The sequence below is a fragment of the Staurois parvus genome, unplaced genomic scaffold, assembly GCF_062004578.1.
Source record: "Staurois parvus isolate SC_StPar_1 unplaced genomic scaffold, SC_StPar_1.0 ptg000025l, whole genome shotgun sequence".
Lineage (NCBI taxonomy): Eukaryota > Metazoa > Chordata > Amphibia > Anura > Ranidae > Staurois > Staurois parvus.
Genome location: NW_028317821.1, coordinates 18,391,051 through 18,411,887, shown reverse-complemented (window position 1 = coordinate 18,411,887; position 20,837 = coordinate 18,391,051). Strand labels below are relative to the sequence as shown.

The 20,837-nt window shown below is 38.8% G+C and overlaps 1 protein-coding gene across 2 annotated transcripts in view; it reads left to right on the top strand.

Moving 5' to 3' along the window:
• MON2 (MON2 regulator of endosome-to-Golgi trafficking) overlaps positions 1 to 20,837 on the top strand; it is a 167,628-nt gene that overhangs the window by 66,800 nt on the left and 79,991 nt on the right. For both annotated transcript variants that reach the window (XM_089652121.1, XM_089652111.1), the window contains exons 15-25: positions 911 to 1,023; positions 1,136 to 1,240; positions 3,663 to 3,743; positions 4,380 to 4,453; positions 4,649 to 4,739; positions 8,244 to 8,345; positions 14,057 to 14,167; positions 16,282 to 16,457; positions 16,539 to 16,701; positions 18,626 to 18,919; positions 19,055 to 19,253. In XM_089652121.1, coding sequence (XP_089508247.1) covers positions 911 to 1,023; positions 1,136 to 1,240; positions 3,663 to 3,743; positions 4,380 to 4,453; positions 4,649 to 4,739; positions 8,244 to 8,345; positions 14,057 to 14,167; positions 16,282 to 16,457; positions 16,539 to 16,701; positions 18,626 to 18,919; positions 19,055 to 19,253 — 1,509 coding nt within the window. The remainder of the gene's footprint in view (positions 1 to 910; positions 1,024 to 1,135; positions 1,241 to 3,662; positions 3,744 to 4,379; positions 4,454 to 4,648; positions 4,740 to 8,243; positions 8,346 to 14,056; positions 14,168 to 16,281; positions 16,458 to 16,538; positions 16,702 to 18,625; positions 18,920 to 19,054; positions 19,254 to 20,837) is intronic.

Genomic DNA, 20,837 nt, shown 5'->3' with positions numbered 1-20,837 from the left:
GGGGACACAGACTACAACAAAACACTTCTTTTTTTTTTTTTTCCCCAGTAAAATGGGGAAGGATTAGAACCTCTGTCAGATTATTACTGTTTGTCTTTCTGTCCAAGTGACAACTGCTTCCTGCATTTTTTTTCCCTGCTTTTACAAGAACAGAAAGTGAGATGAAAGCTTCCCAGTTGGGTGCTGGGCAGAAATGCAAACTTGACGGAAGTATTTATTATTCCCTAGCCTATTAAAAGTTCAAATGAAAACATTTTTGGCTGGAGTTGGGCTTTAATTGTGTTGTTTAGGTAAAATATAAAAAATCTCCAGTGAATTGGCAGATATTTTGTACATCGTCAGAAATGTTTATTTTAGTCATCAGAACCAGTTTTTGTATGACTTGCTTAGCTTTTCTCTAATCATGAAATACTGCTATATTTTTTGCCTGCAGTAATACATTGTAACAGAAAGAAGCAGAAGACACTGCAGTCTGTACTTGGGCTAAGGCTAGGTTCACACTGCTGCAACACAATTTTGATCTGACTTTCATTGCGATTATATAGTGCTACTTGGATACAATTTTGATAAGGTTTATATATTCTATGGGGTCAAAATTTCACTGGAATCGTAGTACAGGAACCTTTTCCAAAATATCTCCATGCTAAATCACATTGATGTGAACAGACGCCATTGAAAATAATGTGATTTCCCTTGCCATGTGATTCTGTGTGATTTAAATCACATCTGAAATCGCATTAGTGTGAACCAGGTATAAAGGAACTCTCAAAGTGGATAGACATGAGCTGCTGTAAAATTGTGTTACAAAAGCTTGCTCATCTTCTACATATCCGTTGACACGCAGAAATAACACTTTGTAAGTAGTATTATTTCCATTGTATTTGTTTTTTTCTTTTGCTGTTTTCCATAGCTTATTCAATCCAGGGGCAGAATGTACAGATGATTAGTCCCTCTAGTGATTCACATCAGCAAGTAGTAGCCGTTGGTCAGCCTCTAGCTCTGCAGCCACAAGGAACTGTTATGGTAGAGTACATTTATTTGTTTTCTCTCTTCTGTTTTTATGCAAGTATTAGGTGGTAAAAAGCGTTTGATCCTTCAATTAAAAACTGTCTTACTATATTTTGTTTCTGTACAGCTTACTGCTAAGAATATCCAGTGTATGCGGACACTGCTTAACTTAGCTCATTGCCATGGTGGATACCTGGGGACATCCTGGCAGCTAGTACTTGCAACACTTCAGGTAACGTAGTTATACCATTGTAAGGTTTCATGACTACTTTATAAAAGTTGTTCACATGACTATAAGTAGAATCTTTGTCACCCCATGTTTTAGGAAATAAGCCCCCATATACAGCCTGAACCTATAATCCAGTGGGCTTCACAGAGACACAGGGCTTGATTGGGAGACTAACACAGATATTTGCTGGAACTCTGAGGATCCGGGGCTAGTCCTGATCAGGTTAAAGTGGAACTTTAGTCAGAAAATTAAGTCCTGCTAGATCACTTCAGACTGGCCCCTTTTGCAGTTATTGTTTAATGTTTTAAATAGTTATAAGTGCCTATACTGTTCAAAATCCAGTAATACACTGTCTCAGCCTGCTGTGCACATGCTCAGTTGTTCTCCAATTTTAGGCACTGCCAAATATGTAGAGGTCAATCTGCTGACAGCCTTAAAGCGGAATTTAAACCCTCCTATCCGTTACAGCCAAGGAAGCTGCTTCTGTTTGATCTGCAACTGCCATGGTGCTGCACATGTGAACAGTTATGACACCAGTCATTTGATGATTTGACAGTTTGATTGAGGATACAAACAAATGGGACAGTTGTCAATCCCGGCATTCCTGGAATGTAACTGTTTTTTGAAAATGTTAAATTGATGGATGTAGTTCTGCTTTATGATTTACTGCTGTTCAGGGGCTCTGGGCTTCATCAAAATGTATAGAAATTTGGAGCTGGAGAGGTATAATGGAACTACATGAAAGTCCATAAATTCCATTAAAAGTCCATGTGGGAGACCTTTAGCATTCACAATGAGAGTACATAAGCAAGAAGCGGCATCAGCGGCAGCACCCTTACAGCAAAGCTGAACTCTGTACATAAAAAAAAAAGGAAGAGGGGCGCTAAGTGCAGCAATAAATTAACGGTTTTATTGGTAAAAACGACAATTGGCAACTCGCAGGAAGAAAAATTAAAAAGAGCATATCACCAAATGTAGTCCAGGCTCCCGGGAGGAAACAGAGGGCAAGCGGTGTCCATGCCTTCGATGTGGACAGGGAGGGTATCCTGAAGCGCCGACCGCCGTAGGGGACCAGCGTGGACTGCAAATGTTGCCGGGGCGGACGTGACATCAGCGAAGGAACATGATGACGTGGGTGGGCGGTAACGCGTTTCGAAGCAGCATCTTCTTCCTCAGACCTGATTGGCCAGCAGGGGTGGCTATCTAAATAGAGGACGTAGGGGCGGGGACAGCTGCAGGGGACGTGGCTAAACTTAAAAGGGACACATTTTAAAGGATCTTATCCGGAAACCATATTGCTCAACCAGCGTTGCTGGCACATAGGTATAATAAACAGTAATAAAAATGGAAATATCATAATGCAAAATTAAATCGTAAAATAAATGATTGAACAAATGATAAAAAAAGAATACTGCAACAGAGGACATAATTATATAAATAAATAGTGGTGTAAAACGCTTATAAAATCAATATTCCTATGACAAATAAACAATAAATGTAATGGTTCACATATAATGGGATTGGAGGGAAATACTCGTGCCCACATTATTATTATATTATTATTAAACAGTATTTATAAAGCGCCAACAGTTCGCTCAGCGCTGTACATTACAAAGGGAGACAGAACATGCGACAGTACGAAAACAATGCAATGTGATACACGAAGGGTTCGAGGGTCCTGCTCTTTCGAGCTTACAATCTAGGAGGGAGGGGATGGTGGCACAGGAGGAGATAGCTGTGGGGGATGGAGTGGTAGGAAGAGTGTTGGAGGTCGGCAATTAGCAGGGGGTGGGGTAGGCTTCCCTGAAGAGGTGGGTTTTCAGGTTGCACCTAAATATATATAATATATAATATGTGAAGTTAGTGGTCAATATAGGAACCACATAATAGATATGTATTAAAATACATATTAGATTATAAAATTGTAAATCAAAAGGATTAGGACGTATGAGGATACACGTGCAAATATAGCGTGCACAAGCGCATATACAAGATAAGGTGAAAATAAGGACAGATACAGAGAAGAAGAAATCGAAACCATAACCCACCCAAGCCTTCATATATGGGTTATGGTTTTGATACACTAGTATCACATGCAGATTTTTTTCTGCAACTGATGTGACATCAACACTGTGCTGTGAATAGGGCACATAACTGAAGAGCATGAAAACTAATGTTAACGTGCATAAAAACTCACTGAAACGCCAGTGAAAACTGATGTAAACTGATGTCTCTGCAAGAGAATTCTGCGTGGATTTCCAATCAGTTTCAAGTTATGGTTTTAAGGATAAAGACTGCGTAGTAACTATGGGACTACAAGTTCCTAGTTTAAATTAAAGCTTGAGTTATATGTGGTAATCAAATTGTGTGTTGGTTTTGTTGCTGGCATTTTATCGTGTATTTAAAATAGTTTTATGTATTTTAGCACTTGGTGTGGATCCTTGGATTGAAGCCCAGCAGTGGTGGGGCACTGAAGCCAGGGAGAGCAGTGGAAGGTCCTAGCACAGTGAGTTTTTACTGTTGGATCACCTACATATTGATGATTGGCTGGTCATACTTTGCTGCTTTTGGAAATACACCCCTGTATTTACTAAAGGGGAAAAAGACTGTTTACTTCTCCAGAGCTTAGTGAATGTGATGAAATTTCATTTTGCAAAGAATACCCAATCACATGCAATGAAAAATAAGAGCTTTTTTGTTTGCACACAATTGTATGATAGAAGTTAGCAGACCGTCATCTCATTTACAAAGCTCTGGGGTAAATCTCCTTGCAAACTGAAACTTTCCTGGCAAAGTAAACAGTCTGCTTGCCTTTAGTTAATCAACCCCATAGTATGTTTTCTGAAATGACCCACATAGAGCATGCCCAAGCATTAAAGCCCCTCATACTGCAAGAGCTAAATGCTCTTTCACTCTAAAGGAGGAGCAATAGAGGAAAATTCTTACCTTACTCCTTGTTCCAGCACTCTCCTCATCTCCACTGTGAGACCCTTTTTTTTTCCTGGTAACTCCCTGGTTGGGTTTTAAGTAAACACACGTCATTCACCAATGTTTATGTACCTGAAACTACATCTGTGTCTCTGTTTTTGTTCACTAAAGACTGTCTGATGTTATTCTTCTATTTCCACTCTTGTCTTTTCAGGTTTTAACCACTGCAGTTATGACCGATTTACCTGTAATCTCTACCATCCTCTCACGACTTTTTGAAAGCTCTCAGTAAGTGACCTCCATTTTCTGTCTTATGACAGGGAGAGATGGCAAAAAAATTCTTGACTTTCTTCCACACAGCTGAAAAAATCAGTTTTGGTTACTGTTGAACTTTAAATACAAGATTATTTATAGTTTATAGGTTAAATATAAATGGTTGGATGTAAAAGGTTTTATTTAATTGGCATTGTATATTCCGTCTAGATACCTAGATGATGTATCTCTACACCATATGATTAATGCCCTGTGCTCATTGTCTCTGGAGGCTATGGACATGGCATATGGAAATAGCAAGGTGAGACTTAGACTTTATTTGCTGCTTTATTGTCTTTACTGGGCTTGCTGACGTATAAGCATTGTGAGCGATTCATGGGACTTTCATAACACTTACATGCATTCTTCCCAATAATTTCTGTGAAAAAGAATAACTGAGGCATTGGGGTTGATTTACTAAAACTGGAGAGTGCAAAATCTGGTGCAGCTGTGCATGATAACCAATCCACTTCTAATTTAAGTTTGCTCAGCGTTGACAAAAAAGAACTGAAGGCTGATTGGTTTTTATGCAGAGCTGCACCAGATTTTGCACTCTACAGTTTTAGTAAATTGTGATTGAATTACTAGAGACATAAAGTGTGCTAGGAATAGTGGGAACTGTAGGAAATGTGAAAAGAAGAGTATTGAGAAAAAAGGTTGGGTGCAAACCAGTAAAAAAAAATAAAAGATGTGCAAGGAAATCTTTATGTTGTGTTAGGTTTACAGTTGTTTAAATTGCAGTGTAAACAAAATAAGTGTAAGCATAAGAACATAGCACAATGGACTGCAAAGATTGGTCCTTTAAAACAGCATGTCATATTTCAGCCAGGTTAATTGCAGTGCTGGGTTTCTCTCCTGCTTATATTGACCTTCCTTTAGTTTGCTAGTTTCACCATAATTGGAGTAAGATTTGGTAATGTCACTCCTGTACTGCTCTTTCCTGGAGGGAAAGCTGTATATGAAGACTTGCAGTGCAAGAATTTTCCTGCTTCTGCTTCTTCAGTGTGTGGATCTCAAGTTTCTGCACACCTACGGTTTCTTGATTATTCTCCTACTACCATTGGGATCACTAAGCATCAGGGGGCAGCTCTGATATGAGGAAGTAAAGCCCTGTTCCTCTATCTCAGAGGTGATACTGACGACTTGTTCCCTCTGCTTGTTTTTCCGGCACAGCTTTTACAGTTCAGTTTCTTCAACTCATAACATACAAATGAAAACTGATCTTGATATTTGATAGTGGCCATTGAAGCCTGTTTGGTCCTTGCACCTTATTAAATAATGCCAATTAGGCCAGATCTTACTGTCTAATGTAGTATTGCAATATGTGATTTGTTTTACCACTATTGTGTTAAGCTGGAATGATTCAACTTTAAGAAAATGTGTCCTCTTTACCTTTTTGCACATTTCCCTGTCCTGATATTAATTTCAGCTTATATCAGTCCTTGTTCCAAAAATGACTGGCAGTGATCCCGTAAGCAAGCTGGGCATGGCAACAGTCCTATTCACTGTCAGCAAGAGTTATTATGCACATTGGCTACAGCTTGCTTGAAATATGTGGAGATGAACAGGAAAATCCTTTTTTGTAGATTCACTATCCCTGCTAAGTAAGATGTAACATTTTATTCTTTTTATTAAACTCCACTTTGGAATCATTTTACTGCTTGAAGATTATTGTCATTGTAAGAAAACTGAGGAGCAGGCTTGATATAATCGCTGCTTGTGTTCAAAGCTTTAGTTTGTGTTGTCATATGCTGTCATTTCATAAGTATTGATATCAAAGCTGTTAACTGAGTTTCTGTTCCCAGCACGTAACAAGTAATAACCTTTTATCTTGAATTTTATTTGATCTAAAAGTTTTATGATATTTTGAAGACGTACTATGACTGATGTGAGTTCTGATAACACAAGGATTATGTACTGAATATTAAACTATTAGATGAAGCACATATTATGAGTCTTCACTGAAAGCCATGCACTTTTACTGCATTTATTAAACAACTAATAAAGACCCTTTACAGATTGTACTAAGAAGATATTTGAAGTTGACTGAGATTTCATTCCAAAACTATATTTTGCATTTCTTCAGAAATGCTCAAGTTTTATCATATCACCTTGTCAGGTTTTTTTTAGTTAGAATTGTTTCTGTTGCCCCTTAACAGCTAGTCAGATTCAGACATGGTTTTAAGTCTAAAATTATTCAAAGGTACAACAACTCTGAAGTGTAGGCAGCTTTTGGTGCCTGAAAATCTGTTGTTAGTGTTTAAATTGATCCTTGTTTCCCCATGAGGTGTCAACATCCAGACTAAGACCAACATCATCATTTAATTCTCAAATGTCAGAAGTTTGAACATAAAGGTTCTGACATTTGACAGTTAAAGTGGTATTAAACCCAAAGGAAACCATTTATTAACTGTTGGCACTATATAAATCCTGTATAATAATAATAATTATTATTATTATATTGCAGCTTACCAATTCTTAGATGTGATGCCTGCGCTAGTTTTCTTTTTTTAGGCTTCCTTTCCTTTATTTTCACCTAGTGATCTTGCCAGTTAGTCTATTGTTTTTCAACAGAACAAGCTGTCCAACAAATGTATCAGTTCTGAGTGTTGAGACAAACCATTTACCATTGATGGTTGCTTACAATGATCAGCTTTTATTTATTTTATATATTTTGAAAAACATTTCTTCAAAAAGAAAAACATACTGTTGCTGTAACTGCAATGTGTACTGGAGTTTGTTGTCAATTTGTTAATGCATCTTCATCTGCTAGTGCATCTAACACAGTAGCCAAACTATTGTATCCATAGTGCCTAAAACATTTTACTGTGTGGCCATTCAAGTTCTTGCTGTATTTTTTTTTCCTGATTGGAAGGATCTTGGCAATTGTCACAGAGTACACAGAAAGTTTTCCCTTCAGCACTTGGGATAAATGAGACCTCATGTAATTGCCTTCACCTTATGCATTATCTATAACAGAGACTTTTTTTCCAAGAGTCTGCTCTACCTTCTTTGAATTTATATTGCATTGGTTGGCTTATTCAGCTGAGCAGTTGTAAAGCAATGATGAGTTGAAGTTGAGTCAAATCAACTAGCTTTTAATGTACTGTAATCAGATCAGTGAGAAATAAATTCTGAGTGGGCTTAATGTGCTTTTAATCTTTTCAGTGTCAGACTAGAACAGCCTTTCTCAGCCAGGGTTCTGTGGAACCCCAGGGTTCCTTCAGAGGCTACTAACGTTTCCTAAAGCAATGGGCAATGTCTGGCCACAATGATATTATTAGGCGTTTTTAAGGGGGCATTCTTCATACTTACCGCCAATGTAAGGAGCATTCTTCCCACTAACACTCTGTGAAGTAGGGCTCTTCACTGACCACTGGTCTAGCAGGATACATCTCCACTAACCATCAATGTAAGGGGCCACTTTTTCACTGAACTCCCCTAAATGCAAGCTAGCACCACATTTTTCACTGTCTGCATTTTTGTTTTTCTGGATGCTATTGATATTTGTTTTATTTCCTTATTAATACTGAAAGAATATTCTTATATAGAGAAGCCCTCAAATATGCAGGTGCACCCTGTTCCTAATTATTTTATTTATTTTTGTGTCTACAATTTACTATTCGCACTGATGTCCCGTGAGCTACAGGTATAATGATTAACTGGTTCCTTGAAATATCAATGCTATTTAAATGGTTCCTTTGTGTTAAGCAATTTGAGAAAGGCTTGACTAGAATCATTTCATAAGCTGGATGTTTGATTGTAGGAACCATCCCTCTTTGCTGTAGCCAAGTTGCTGGAGACCGGATTAGTGAACATGCACAGGATCGAAATTCTATGGAGGCCTTTAACAGGACATTTAATAGAGGTAAACAATGCTTTCTTTTTCCCTGTAGCTTGTCTTTTTATTGATGCCTGTCTAATTATTAAAGTGGTAGTAAACTCACGTGGTTTATTTTTACCTAAAGGCAAGCCTATAATAAGGCTTACCTATAAGTTCAGTAAATACCTCCTAAACATTCACAATTTAGGATATATTTACTTTGGCAGCAGCTGGTGACATCACCAGTGTATGTACACTGGGCTCTGAATGGACTTTTGCTGCTGGCCATGACTTCCACGCAAGTGTGCAGGAGTGACAATCTTTGCTGCTCGGCCTCTGCTGGAGGGCTTCATGTTCCGGTAAGTCTATCATAATGTGCTAGTATGTGGTGCATACTAGCACATTATGACTTAAACTGCCTGGGGGACCCAATTTGTTTTTTTTTTGTTTTTTTTTTTGTGCGGTTTACTACCGCTTTAAATTTCAGCTTTCGGAACACCTTTCAACAAATTATCATATATATCAAAAAATTGCACGTTCATAAACTAGGAACTGATTACGCACTTTGAATCTGTCAATAAAAATCACTCTTCATATCAATTAATTGAACATGTGCCTACATTATGAATTATTATTCACAGTAAAAAAGTGCTTTTTTGTGCTATAAACACAGAATTCTATAATGAATTGTCTTCCTTTAAATGAAAGTCAAAGCAAAAGACTACCTGGTCTCTGGTTACAAGACGCATTGAGGAGTATTTATGGTGTTGTACTGCTGAGAGTCCTGCATTGGTGGTATCAGCACTCGATCAAAAAAGCGCTGCTTAGGTTTTTCACATAGGTATAGATATATAGAACAAGATGTAGTAGGACCTCTCAGGACTTGCAAAAGAGACCATAAGTAAATGCTATATAGTTTTATTATACTGACATTTTGGTGAGTCACAGCCTCGGGTTTCTGAAACTTTGGTGTATTAAAACTGATTACCTATAGTCTTTTTTGGTAGTCCTGAGAGTACCTACTACATCTTTTTATACATATGCACATTACATACACATACATAACCTACAATAATTAAGGGATATGGGTTCACTTTTTTATTTTGCACAGTGATTGGTGCTATGTATCAAAAAAGCAAAGTAGATAAAATATGAATTGGAAAAAAAGTTAGCTACTAGGTTGCTATTGACCCTTTTATTATTTCGTATTGTTGTAATGTTAAAAATGCTAAAAAAAAATTGTCAGGAAATATATAATAGTAGCTATCATTGCCAATTTGCACTTGAAGATGCAAGCTCTGAGGCTGTAATTCTCATTCTTCTTTCATGTTGGTAAGTTAGTGACCTTATCTGCATAGGAGATGTCAGGGACATCTTATAAACACTTGCTTGTTCCAAATCATGGGCTCACTAAGGGTCCTTTCACATGAGTGCAATCAGTTCCTTTATGAAAACTGATTAAAAAAGAAACATGAAAACTATCCTTTTACATCAGTTTATACATCCATCTTCGGTTCAGTTCAGTTCAGTTCACTTCACATGTTTGTTGTTTAAGCTGAAAAAAAAAAATTAAAAATCATAGGTAGACAAAAGTATGAATGAAAAATATGTTCCTTGCTGAAGAATGGATGCAAGCGAGCAACATCTGTTTACGTCAGTTTATGTCTGCAAAAATAGATGCAAACCTTTCCATTTTTTTTTCTGCGAACGTAAACAGACTCTTATGTAAGCAAATGTAAACAGAAGTCTGGTCATAGACATACATTGTGGTTTAGCCTTGCTAAACCTGAAAAACTGACTGAACGCCTATGTGAAAGGACCCTATGTAGTGTAGCAAAAGATCAGCATGTCAACCCTTGGTCATAATACCAGCTCACTATTTCTGTCCAGAGAGATTACTTTTAGTTGATAATGTAAATATTAATGTAATTAATATTTAGCTTAAATTTCTGCTTGTGTTTCAGACCACAAGGGATACACTATTGTACATTATGGGGTTGATTTACTAAAACTGGAAAGTGCAAAAATCTGGTGCAGCTCTGCATAGAAACCTATCGGCTTCCAGGTTTTTTTTGTTTTGTCAAGGCTTAATTGTACAAGCTAAAGTTAGAAGCTGATTGGTTACCATGCACAGTTGCACCAGATTTTGCACTTTCCAGTTTTAGTAACTCAACTTCCAATGCCTTCATGTTGTTATGTTGTTTCTTGTTATCTGTATTCATGGGCTGTCCTATCTTTCTCCTGTGCTTGCTCTTGACCTGATCAGAAGGTACGTTTGCACGGCATGCTTCACATGCGCATCATCTTTGACTTTTGACTTTTCCTTCTTTTTCACTGTGTACATCTGACATAAACTAGTTCTGCATGATTTTTTTTTTCCAATATATAAGCATGTTAGTGAAGATTACGGTGACCTTGGGCATTTAATTGTTACTGACTGACCTTGATAAATTAACCCTATATGTGTGCTAATGTGATAAATTGTATATACTGTAAAAAAATTTGGAGGGTTGTGTAGTAATTGCATAAGATTGCAGTGACAGATGGATTCAGACAGCATGTTCTATACTTCTATTATCATATTTATGGCAAGCTTAACCACTTGCCTACCAGGCACTCATACCCCCTTATTTACCAGGCCAATTTTCAGCTTTCAGCGCTGCCGCACTTTGACAGTTGCGCGGTCATGCAACATTGTACCCATATGAAATTTTCATCATGTTTTTCTCACAAATAGAGCTTTCATTTGGTGGTATTTAATCGCCACTGGGCGCTTTACTTTTTGCGCTATAAACAAAAAAATTGCAAATAATTTGAAAAAAAAAAAAAAGTTTCTTTGTTTCTATTATAAAATTTTTCAAACAGGTAAATTTTCTCCTTCACTGATGTGCGTTGATGAGGCAGCACTGATGGGCACTGATAGGCGGCACTGATGGGCACTGATAGGCAGTACTAATGAGGTGGCACGGATAGGCGGCACTGATAAAACAAAAGATAAGTGAGCGCTTATGTGATACTGTATAATAAGCAGCGGCTGTACACCAGAAAAGGCACCGTATCAAACCTTCAATAGCATATATGTGAAAAGGGAGGTGCAGCGCTGTATAACTAAACAAATAATGAATGATTACACAATAGTAAACAGTGACTGTAAGTTAATAATGCCACTAGATGGTGGCTATAAGGTGAAGAGAGTGAAAACAGTCCAATGAAGGGGTGCTCTTAAGATCCAGGGTGATCTTCAGACGTCCAATGTACAGGACCATCAGGTGATAAAATATAAAGACTGCGCACTCACCAGATACGCAATCTTTATGCGCATTTGTATGAAAATATCACTAGACCTCCTGTGTCATCATCCTGGTCTGGTCAGATCTGGTCAGCATATCCCTCATGGCCTGGTACCTGGATGGATGCAGCTGTTCTGTAGATTTGGCCGGTTCCCACCAGAACTCAAATAAATAGAAAGGGCCACATAGTGTAATATCCTCAGGTATCTTTATTGGAGGCACAGGATAGCAGAAAATCCAACATGCAAAAAAATACTGACCCAGGTATGAATCAAAGATGGCCGCCGGGGCCCCTCGTGGCGCCGGCGGTGAAGCGTCCAACCTGCTGTAGCTATCACTGACGCGTTTCGAGCAAAGGCTCGTAGTCATAGGGGTGCTGCACCCCCTGGGGCGCACAGGAGAGCGCGTTCTGGGAGGACGTCATATGACGTCCACCCAGAACTGGCCGGCCGCAGTGCAGCCGTCATTCGGCTATCTGCGGTCGGCAACTAGTTAAAGGACCACTAAACTTGAAAAACAACATCATGTGGGCAAGCTAATAACGTTTACAACTAGGTATGTAAATTATCCATATCTGTACAGAAATAAAGATACTAGGTTAGGTATTTAGGATACTTAGCTGTGTGAACATTTGTTTGCTGTAGTTGATGCTTTTGGCAAAAAGTGGCTCCAGAGTGACACCCAAAGGTTAAAATATTCCCTTCCAGCTACTGTGTTGAGTTGTCATTTATAATGCCCTCTGTTCTGATAATTTGCTGAAATATGCATATTTACTTATAAATTTTATTGAAATCCCTTTTAACTAAGCCACTATTTTGTGTTATTAGCTAGGCAGATTGTCTTTCACTGTGTAAATAGTTAGAACAGATTCCAGCTTCATTTAAGGCCTCGTTCATGCCATATGTGCAGAAAAACTGATGGAAACTGACTCACAGATTTCACATGGCTCAATGAGTTTTATACACGTGGCAGATTCCTGCACAGACAAAATATGCACGTGATACTAGTGTTGTGGCGTGAACAGGGCACATAGAGAAAAAAATATTTTGTTATGACCGTGCAGCACGTGTGCAGAATAACTGATATCTCTGCACCATGGTGTGAACAAGCCCTTAAGATCACCTAAAACATTTAAATGCTGCCAAAATTCAGTCTGAGAGCTTGTTCACACCAGTGCAGAGTTGTCAGTTCTTCTGCACGCATTCTGCAAGGTCACAACAAAATCTGTTGTTCTCTTTGTGCCCTGATCACACCACAACACTAGTATCACGTTGCAGATTTTTTTCTGTGCAGGAATCTGCAACATGTATATTCATTGAAACGCGCATGAAAACTGATATAAACTGACGTCTCTGCATGCCGGTTTCCATCAGATTTTCTACACGTATGGTGTGAACAAGGTCTAAGTATACATTTATGTTAACTGAATTCTTTTCAAAATATGCACTGTACATTGGATAGGGAACATTGCGAGAATACAATTGGCTATATATGTTTTTTCACAATCCTTTTCCTTCTCTTTGTCCTCTATGCAGTGCTGTCTATACACTGCCTAACCATTGTTCAGTACCCAGAAAGTGTCATATCTTGTTGGTTTTGTGTGGGCACTTTAGGTGATAATATATCCAGACCTTTCCTTAAGATTTAGTAAATAAACCATACATATTCACTTTGTTGCTTCCTAATGCATGTATTTTTTTCATCTGTGGAGTGTTGAATATTCTTCTGTATGTGTATTGCTTGTATTACCTTTGTTGCACTAAAACTCCTAACTCAAAACTATGTATATCATTATTAAAAAGTTTACGTTTTCAAATGTTTCCTATCGAATTTGGACTGGGAATAATTAGTAACTCCCCGCCCCCCGGGGCAAAGGGAGCAATGCAAACCATGCAAGGGATCCAATTCTCACCCACTCCTGCCAGACAACACAGCCAGACACTTGAGAATGAACTGCTGCTAGTGCAGGCTCTGCAGTACAAGGGAGTTACAGGAGGGTTATATCAAGAAGGATTCAGATACTTGTGCTCATTTAAAAATACAGTTAAAGCTAGTTCAAACGGGGTACGGTTTTGCAGTAATTTTGAATGGGCTGCAAAATGCAATGGAACACTAAAAAAGTTGTGAAAGCACTGCTTTCTAAGAGCACACTGCACCAAACCACACAAGCTGCATTTTCGAGATGCGTTTGGGGTGCCTTTAACAATTTATTTGCACCCGCGTGCTGAAAGGCACCTTTCCCGCACTGCAATTTGGTGTGAACAGGCCCTTTAACAATTTTTTTTGTTTCTATTTAATACATTACTGCATTGATTTGTGTCTTTATACCTGCATGGAGTTCAGCTGTATTACGTTTTTATGGAACTGCTATGGCGAGGCTTGCTTCATGAGCTTTTGGTTTGTGGGAGAATATAAGCAATGGACCAAAACAAAAAACACTTCTATGTCCTTTTTACTTGTTTCTAGGTTTGCCAACATCCGAACTCCAGGATGAGAGAGTGGGGAGCTGAAGCATTGACATCACTAATCAAATCAGGCCTGGCTTTTAAACATGAGCCAGAACTGTCTCAAAACCAGGTACAGTATTACACCCTCATGTGCTTGTTTCAATTGCAGATTTTGGCCAGAACCTTTCAAGCTGTCGGCAGATGGACTTTCCGGATAATCTCTGTTTGAAATGTGGCAGGAAAGCCATCAACTATGCTCAGCCTTGTTACTGAACATTAGGTTTAACAGCCTGCAAAAGCTGTAAAATGTTTTCTAAAACCTATTTTAAATAGTGCTTTATGACAAGTTTTAAGGATAAATAGGCTTCCAGTGTCAAGGAAAACACATTTCTTAAATTTTTTTTTTTTTTTTTAACTTCTTACATCAGAACTATATAGATCTCTAAATATAAAGGCTGCCATACACTGGAATGTTAGCCGATTTCTGCTGCATTGTCTGAAATTTGAGTCGTGGGTGCCCCCGTCAGTACCACCCAGCTCAACGAAAGTCGATCGTTCAATTCGACTTTTTGTTTCGAGGAACCAGGTGGAAAATTGTCAGCCAAACAGTGTCTGCATCCAGACAGATGCAGGCACTGCAAAATAACACACAGGAGGGCACAAATGCCTGGTGCATTATCAGAGATTAATTGGAAAGCAAAAATGTAGACAAATGGATACTCACAAAGGTGGAAGATATAAAAACATGTAATACATCAAGAGACACATCCAATCCAGGAATTGCGGAACTTGACTGCTATGCTGGCTTTCGGATGGGTTTTGGGGGTGCTTACCCTTCAGATCTCTGAGAAAGGGGGTGCACCCCTGAAACACGTCAGATCGCCAGCATAGTCAGGTTACGTGATTCCTAGATTGGATGTGTCTCTTGATGTGTTGCACCTTTTTATATCTTCCACCTTTGTGAGTTTCCATGCAAACTTTGCCATCTATGGTCCACTGTACACTGTGGCTGTGGCAGAGCTCTGAGCGCTGGAAGTGATTGTATGTTTTATGCAGATGCAGGCACTGTTCGCGTATTCTTAGACTGTAATCTCCTTGAGGGCAGGGACTGATGTGAATGTATAGCATACTGTGTATGTGATGCAATGCGTAAATTGAAAGTGCTGTATAATTGTCTATAATGAATAAAATAAATAAGTATTCTAACAGCCGTGGGTGTCGGCTGTCAGAATAAAATAGCTGAAACTACAGGTTTGTCCATCTATTGGTTGAAGGAATCTGTGGGCTGACTGAAAGAAATTCAGTGAGTGTTTGACCAGCTTCACTCACTGAATATGGAAGAGCTGCTAATATGACTATTAGCTGATCTCCTAAAACCACAACTAGAATTACCGTGTACCTGTGCCAGAGCTGCAGCTTCTTTGTCCACTACAAATATTGTGCCATTATAATGAACAGTGAGCAGCAAGCTAAAGTGGAGATACAAGAGGAGCATTCTCACATGACAAAGACCTAACAAGGCTACTCCAGTCTTTGTTCTCCTTTAAAGAAAACTATTACATAGAAAACAAAATCTACTCTATGAAGGTACACACAAAACATGTAATAGAAAATATGATGGTTCTCTTAATGAAGCTGTGAATGCAAGCCTCTGCACAGAAAAGCAAGACAAAATATCTGGAGAAAGTCCAAACTCTTTGTTGTCTTTCTTCTTTGTGAGTTGTTTTATTTTTTTTTGTTACCAGCTGTTTACATTCTGAAAATACAGCTAAGGCCTTGTGCACAATGGGCTTAATAAAAGCTACATTTAAAGGTGTTTGGCATATATTTTTTCATCATGTTAAAGCACCTCTATGTTAGCCTATGTGCCTAATCACACATAGGGTTTACAGGCATATTAGAAGAGGAGCATTTACAGGCTGAAAAAACAACATTAAAACCCCTCTCAGGAGAAGAGCTGAAGAGCAGAACATGCCTAAATGCATCTAAGCACTTGACAAGTTTAGGCGCTTTTGAGCGCTAATGTATTTCAGTGGCCAAAATAAATGGCAATGAACAATGTGATCCATTAACATTCAAACACTTGGTGTGCCTAAACATGTGTGCAACACACAGCTTTAGGTGTATTTTTAAGTAGCTTTTCTCCTGCCATGAGTTCTGGCATTCAGAGAAAAAAAGCAAACACCCTGTGTGCATGAAGCCTATTTCTATGTAGTGCTGATTTTTTTAGCTTTTGTTTTCTAGAGATTGCAGTTGCTGTTATTAAATCCTTTGAAGGAGCTGTCAGCCATAGCTCATCATGACATCCGCCTCAAACAACTGGAGTGTGTATTACAGATCTTGCAGAATCAAGGAGACAGTCTGGGACCAGGTTGGCCTCTGGTTCTCGGAGTTATAGGAGCAATAAGAAACGATCAAGGGTGAGTGCGGAGAACATTGCCCTCATGTCAGGTCACTCTGCTCATTATCATTTGTAATGTGGTGCATTTATCTCTTTGTAGGGAGTCTTTAATACGGACTGCTTTCCAGTGCCTTCAATTGGTCGTGACAGACTTTCTTCCCACAATGCCTTGCACGTGTTTGCAGATAGTTGTAGAAGTAGCTGGAAGCTTTGGACTCCAGAATCAAGAACTTAATATTAGTTTAACGTCTATTGGCTTGTTGGTGAGTCTGTTGACCTTTATATCCTTATGAATGATGATCTACTGTATGCAGGTTTGGTCACAGGTACAACCTATGTGGTATTTATGAGTAAACCTGGCTACAGACATATAAGAATTTTTTTTTCTATTTGACAATTTACAGCCTTACAGAGGGACATTTGAGTACCTGTAAGTCCTTCCTGAAACCTACTGACCGAGTCTAGCTGCAAATGCTCAGTGGACAGAGTAGTCAGGTACACCACTGGTCAGGTGCTCTCCTTTCCCGATTACATAGATCAGATTTTTTTTATAAAATAAAATGTACTTACAAAAATACACCTTTTTTAAGCCCATCAGTACTCTCAAGCCGAGCATGAGCCACCTGGAATCCCTCTTGTATGCTGTAGTTGCTGGAAGAAAGATCTATCAGTTCGTCTTCTCCCTGCCTGGAGCTAATTGCAAAAACAGGCTGGGCATATGGTGTCTCGGGCAAGGCTAGAGCAGTCGCTGTCCACACTGACAGATCAGCAATAGCACAGAGTGCACACCGCGGATATATATCTGGGGAGATTGAGGTAACATGAGGCTACCAGCTTGTGTGGGGAACTGCTAGGACTATGTCCTAGTCTTCCCTTAATAATTTAGAGTGTGGTTTCTTTGAGCCACATATGCTACCAATAGGCACAGTAGTAGCTGTATTTGCTAATGCTGCCACTTCAAATTGCTGCACAGTTTCTATTTGTGAGTTTCTTTACATAGACCTCTGTGCCTGCTGGTAAATTACCCTTTGTTTAATCAAGATGCTACATTCAGAATTACAATGCCGTTTGTCTAGTGAGGTTACTTTGTGGTCAAGAAAGCTTAGATCTCTGTAGTGTATTAATGTGCTTATACAAAATAAAAATGCTGTACATAGAAACTTTTACAGTTCTAGGGAAAATAGTATAAGACTTGCAGATATACATTCAACAAGCAAATTGCAAAGTAAAGCTACTTAAATCAGGTAAAACCGGACCATGATCTCCGTGGGCAACGAGGACCCAGGTTTACTCTATAAGATGTTGCAGGAGGCCAGGCAAAAGCATCTTCGAGTTACGTTTTTTTTGTCTTCTGTTAGAGATCTTCCTTGGTGTTTTTGCACAGAGCTTTTTCTTGTGGTCAGCACAAATAGACAGTAAATACCTGGTGCCTATTTACAAGGTAAGATGAGCCAACAGGTTCACTTTAAAGGCTGGGTTCACCTTTAGTACATAACATGAAACATGTTACTTCTGTAATTAACATGTATATGTAAAATGTTGCTATACATGCCCTGAGCCTCTCCTGTGACAAGCACACAGCTGTGTGGGGCTCTACCTGCATAGACATGTAATTTATTCAAAGAGAATGAATGAACTACAAGTTATGTCTCCACTGCTGATGACTTCTGTCTTCCTAGTCCATTCACTCTTCCTGCAGCTCTGAAACTGACAGCCCATATGGAGGTACGCAGGCAAAGAACTGTATGAAGAGAATGCCGGAGCCAGACATATTACATCTATGATCCACTGATCACGGATGCAATGCTTCTGCACGCTTCTGAGAAAATGAATAATAAATACACATTTTTTTACCTGCAAATGTATATATTTTTTTTAAAAAGATGAACTTAGCCTTTAATGTCTTCTTTATTTGTTTTCATTTTGAAGTGCTAAAAAAGTACATATTTTAGGTAGATTTCAAATATTCTTCATGTGGTTAGGCAGTGACGCACAGAAATATAAAGGTTATATATTGTTATACCACTCTTTAAGTCACCTATATTGCATAGGTGATGCTTGCAGAATTGAGGCCTGAGTACCTAAAAAAGATTTAGTGTGAACCTCAAAATAGGTTGTTTTCTACAGTATGTTACCTATATTAACTAAGTGTATTTATTTGATAAAAGAGTATTTCTTTTTAAACAGTGGAATATTTCTGATTACTTCTTCCAACGAGGAGAAAATATAGAAAAAGAACTCAACAGAGAAGAAGATATGCTTCAGATGCAGGCAAAAGAAAAAGGAGTGACTCTAAACCGGCCTTTCCACCCGGCACCACCATTTGATTGCCTTTGGCTGTGTCTGTATGCCAAGCTAGGGGAGCTGTGTGTTGACACGCGCCCTGCTGTCAGGAAGAGTGCTGGCCAGACCTTGTTCTCCACAATAGGGGCACATGGAACTTTGCTGCAGCATCCAACCTGGCACACTGTTATTTGGAAGGTATAGACAAATGGAATGTACATACTTTGTCTCTAATATTTTCTTAAAAATGTGAAAAAACAATATAAGGATGTAATTGTAATATACAGATGTTGGGAAAGACCAGACCTTGATACTTCTTTTTAACTGCTTTAGGTACTGTTCCACCTATTAGATCAAGTACGAGAATCTTCTACAACAGCTGATAAAGAGAAAATTGAATCAGGAGGTGGCAACATCCTTATTCATCACTCCAGGGACACCGCAGAGAAGCAGTGGGCTGAGACATGGGTACTAACACTAGCTGGTGTCGCCCGAATATTTAACACTAGGAGATACTTGCTGCAGCCTTTAGGTAAAGTACTCATTCACTGTCTTTGTTAAAGATATACTGTAGGTGCATATTTAAAAATGCCATTCAGTTGTGCATTCAATAAAACATGCCTTAATCCTTAATGTGTTTTTACATATAGTTATTCATACTTAAAAAAGAAGTATGTACTTCCCATTTATACTGACCTAGGTGGATGCAGCATTGATCTGATGCTGCACCTGTCCCCCACCGGCTGTGCAGCGAAAACTGAGCGATCAAACACAGCTGATTGCTCAGTTCTCCCCCTCCGCTCTGAGAAGAGAGCTGTGACTGTTATTCTGCTCCATGAGCGCTGGGCTCTGGAGGTGGCAGGAGGGGCTGGCTCAGCCTCTCAGCAGACCACTGAGAGGCTGAGCCAGGTGCCAGTCCAGGCGACTGAGTGACATCAGTTGACAGCGGATTTTAACCCGCTGTCAGCTGAAAACAGGATACAGAACGAGCTGCACTCCTGTGAACTACAGGAGAACTATAGTCTAAATAGATTTGGCTATACTTCTCCTTTAAATCTGTATTTATATCAGCCACTTGTAAACCACTGTACAGCAGTACTTTGTACTCTGGGAAAGGGAAAGAAAATATTTTGAAGTAGTCAGGACTTTGCACAGTGCTTTTCAGAAGGTTGGGAGAGAGGATTTGGGAAGCAGTCATTTTTTTTATAGCCACCCCTCACATGTTAAAGTACCATTACCATGATTTCAGAGAGGAAAGTTGATGAACTGCTCATATCGTGGAAGTTTACAGTCATCCCGGTAACATATGTTCTACAGTTATCTAATATCTAATGTCTTATGTTAATTTTTTGTCAGTCTTTTTTATATTACTTATTTTGATTCTGTAATGTTCAAAAGTCTTACTTTCGTTCTTGTGTATTGAGGGACACACAAACTCCTATACTGTTGGTTTATACAGCCTCCTACAGGAGAAACTGGCACTGGAGAATAAAAAAAGAAAAAATGTTTATGAGCACATAATAATAAGGAGCAAATTGGATCATGCTTTGCTGGGTTTTTTTTTGCCTGCCTCTGGATCATTTGTGGGTATGGGATTATAACTTTTTTTTTTTTTTTAACTGGATGGTCTTTTGTCTTTTTTCAGCCAGACTAACTATGTAACTATGTAATAACCCTACCCACAGCCATTATTCCTCAGTTTTTTGATAGTGTTCTTAGGAGAGTAGAAGAGTTTTCTTCTCTATTCATTCAGAAGACTTTTCTGCTGATAAATTCATGCCAGATTTGTTAAAATTGCTTTGTTTGATTTGTTAAGTCTCTGGGTGAGCTCAGAAGAGGAGGATCAGGGCTGCTTTGTGCAAAACCATTGCACAGAGCAGGTAAGTATAACATGTTTGTTATTTTAATGAAAAACTATTTTAAAGTTTTGCAATTACTTAAAATTTCTTTGCTTGATCTTCACTTTGTCTCTGTTGAGTAAAAGTGGGTTGCTATGCATATGCAAGTGCACCGCAGGACTTGGTAACACTTGGCTTTTGTCATGAAGGAGGCTGCTTGTGGTCTGCTGTAGCTATCTGCCGGGGACCACTGCTGACCCATGGGTCACTTTGGCTGT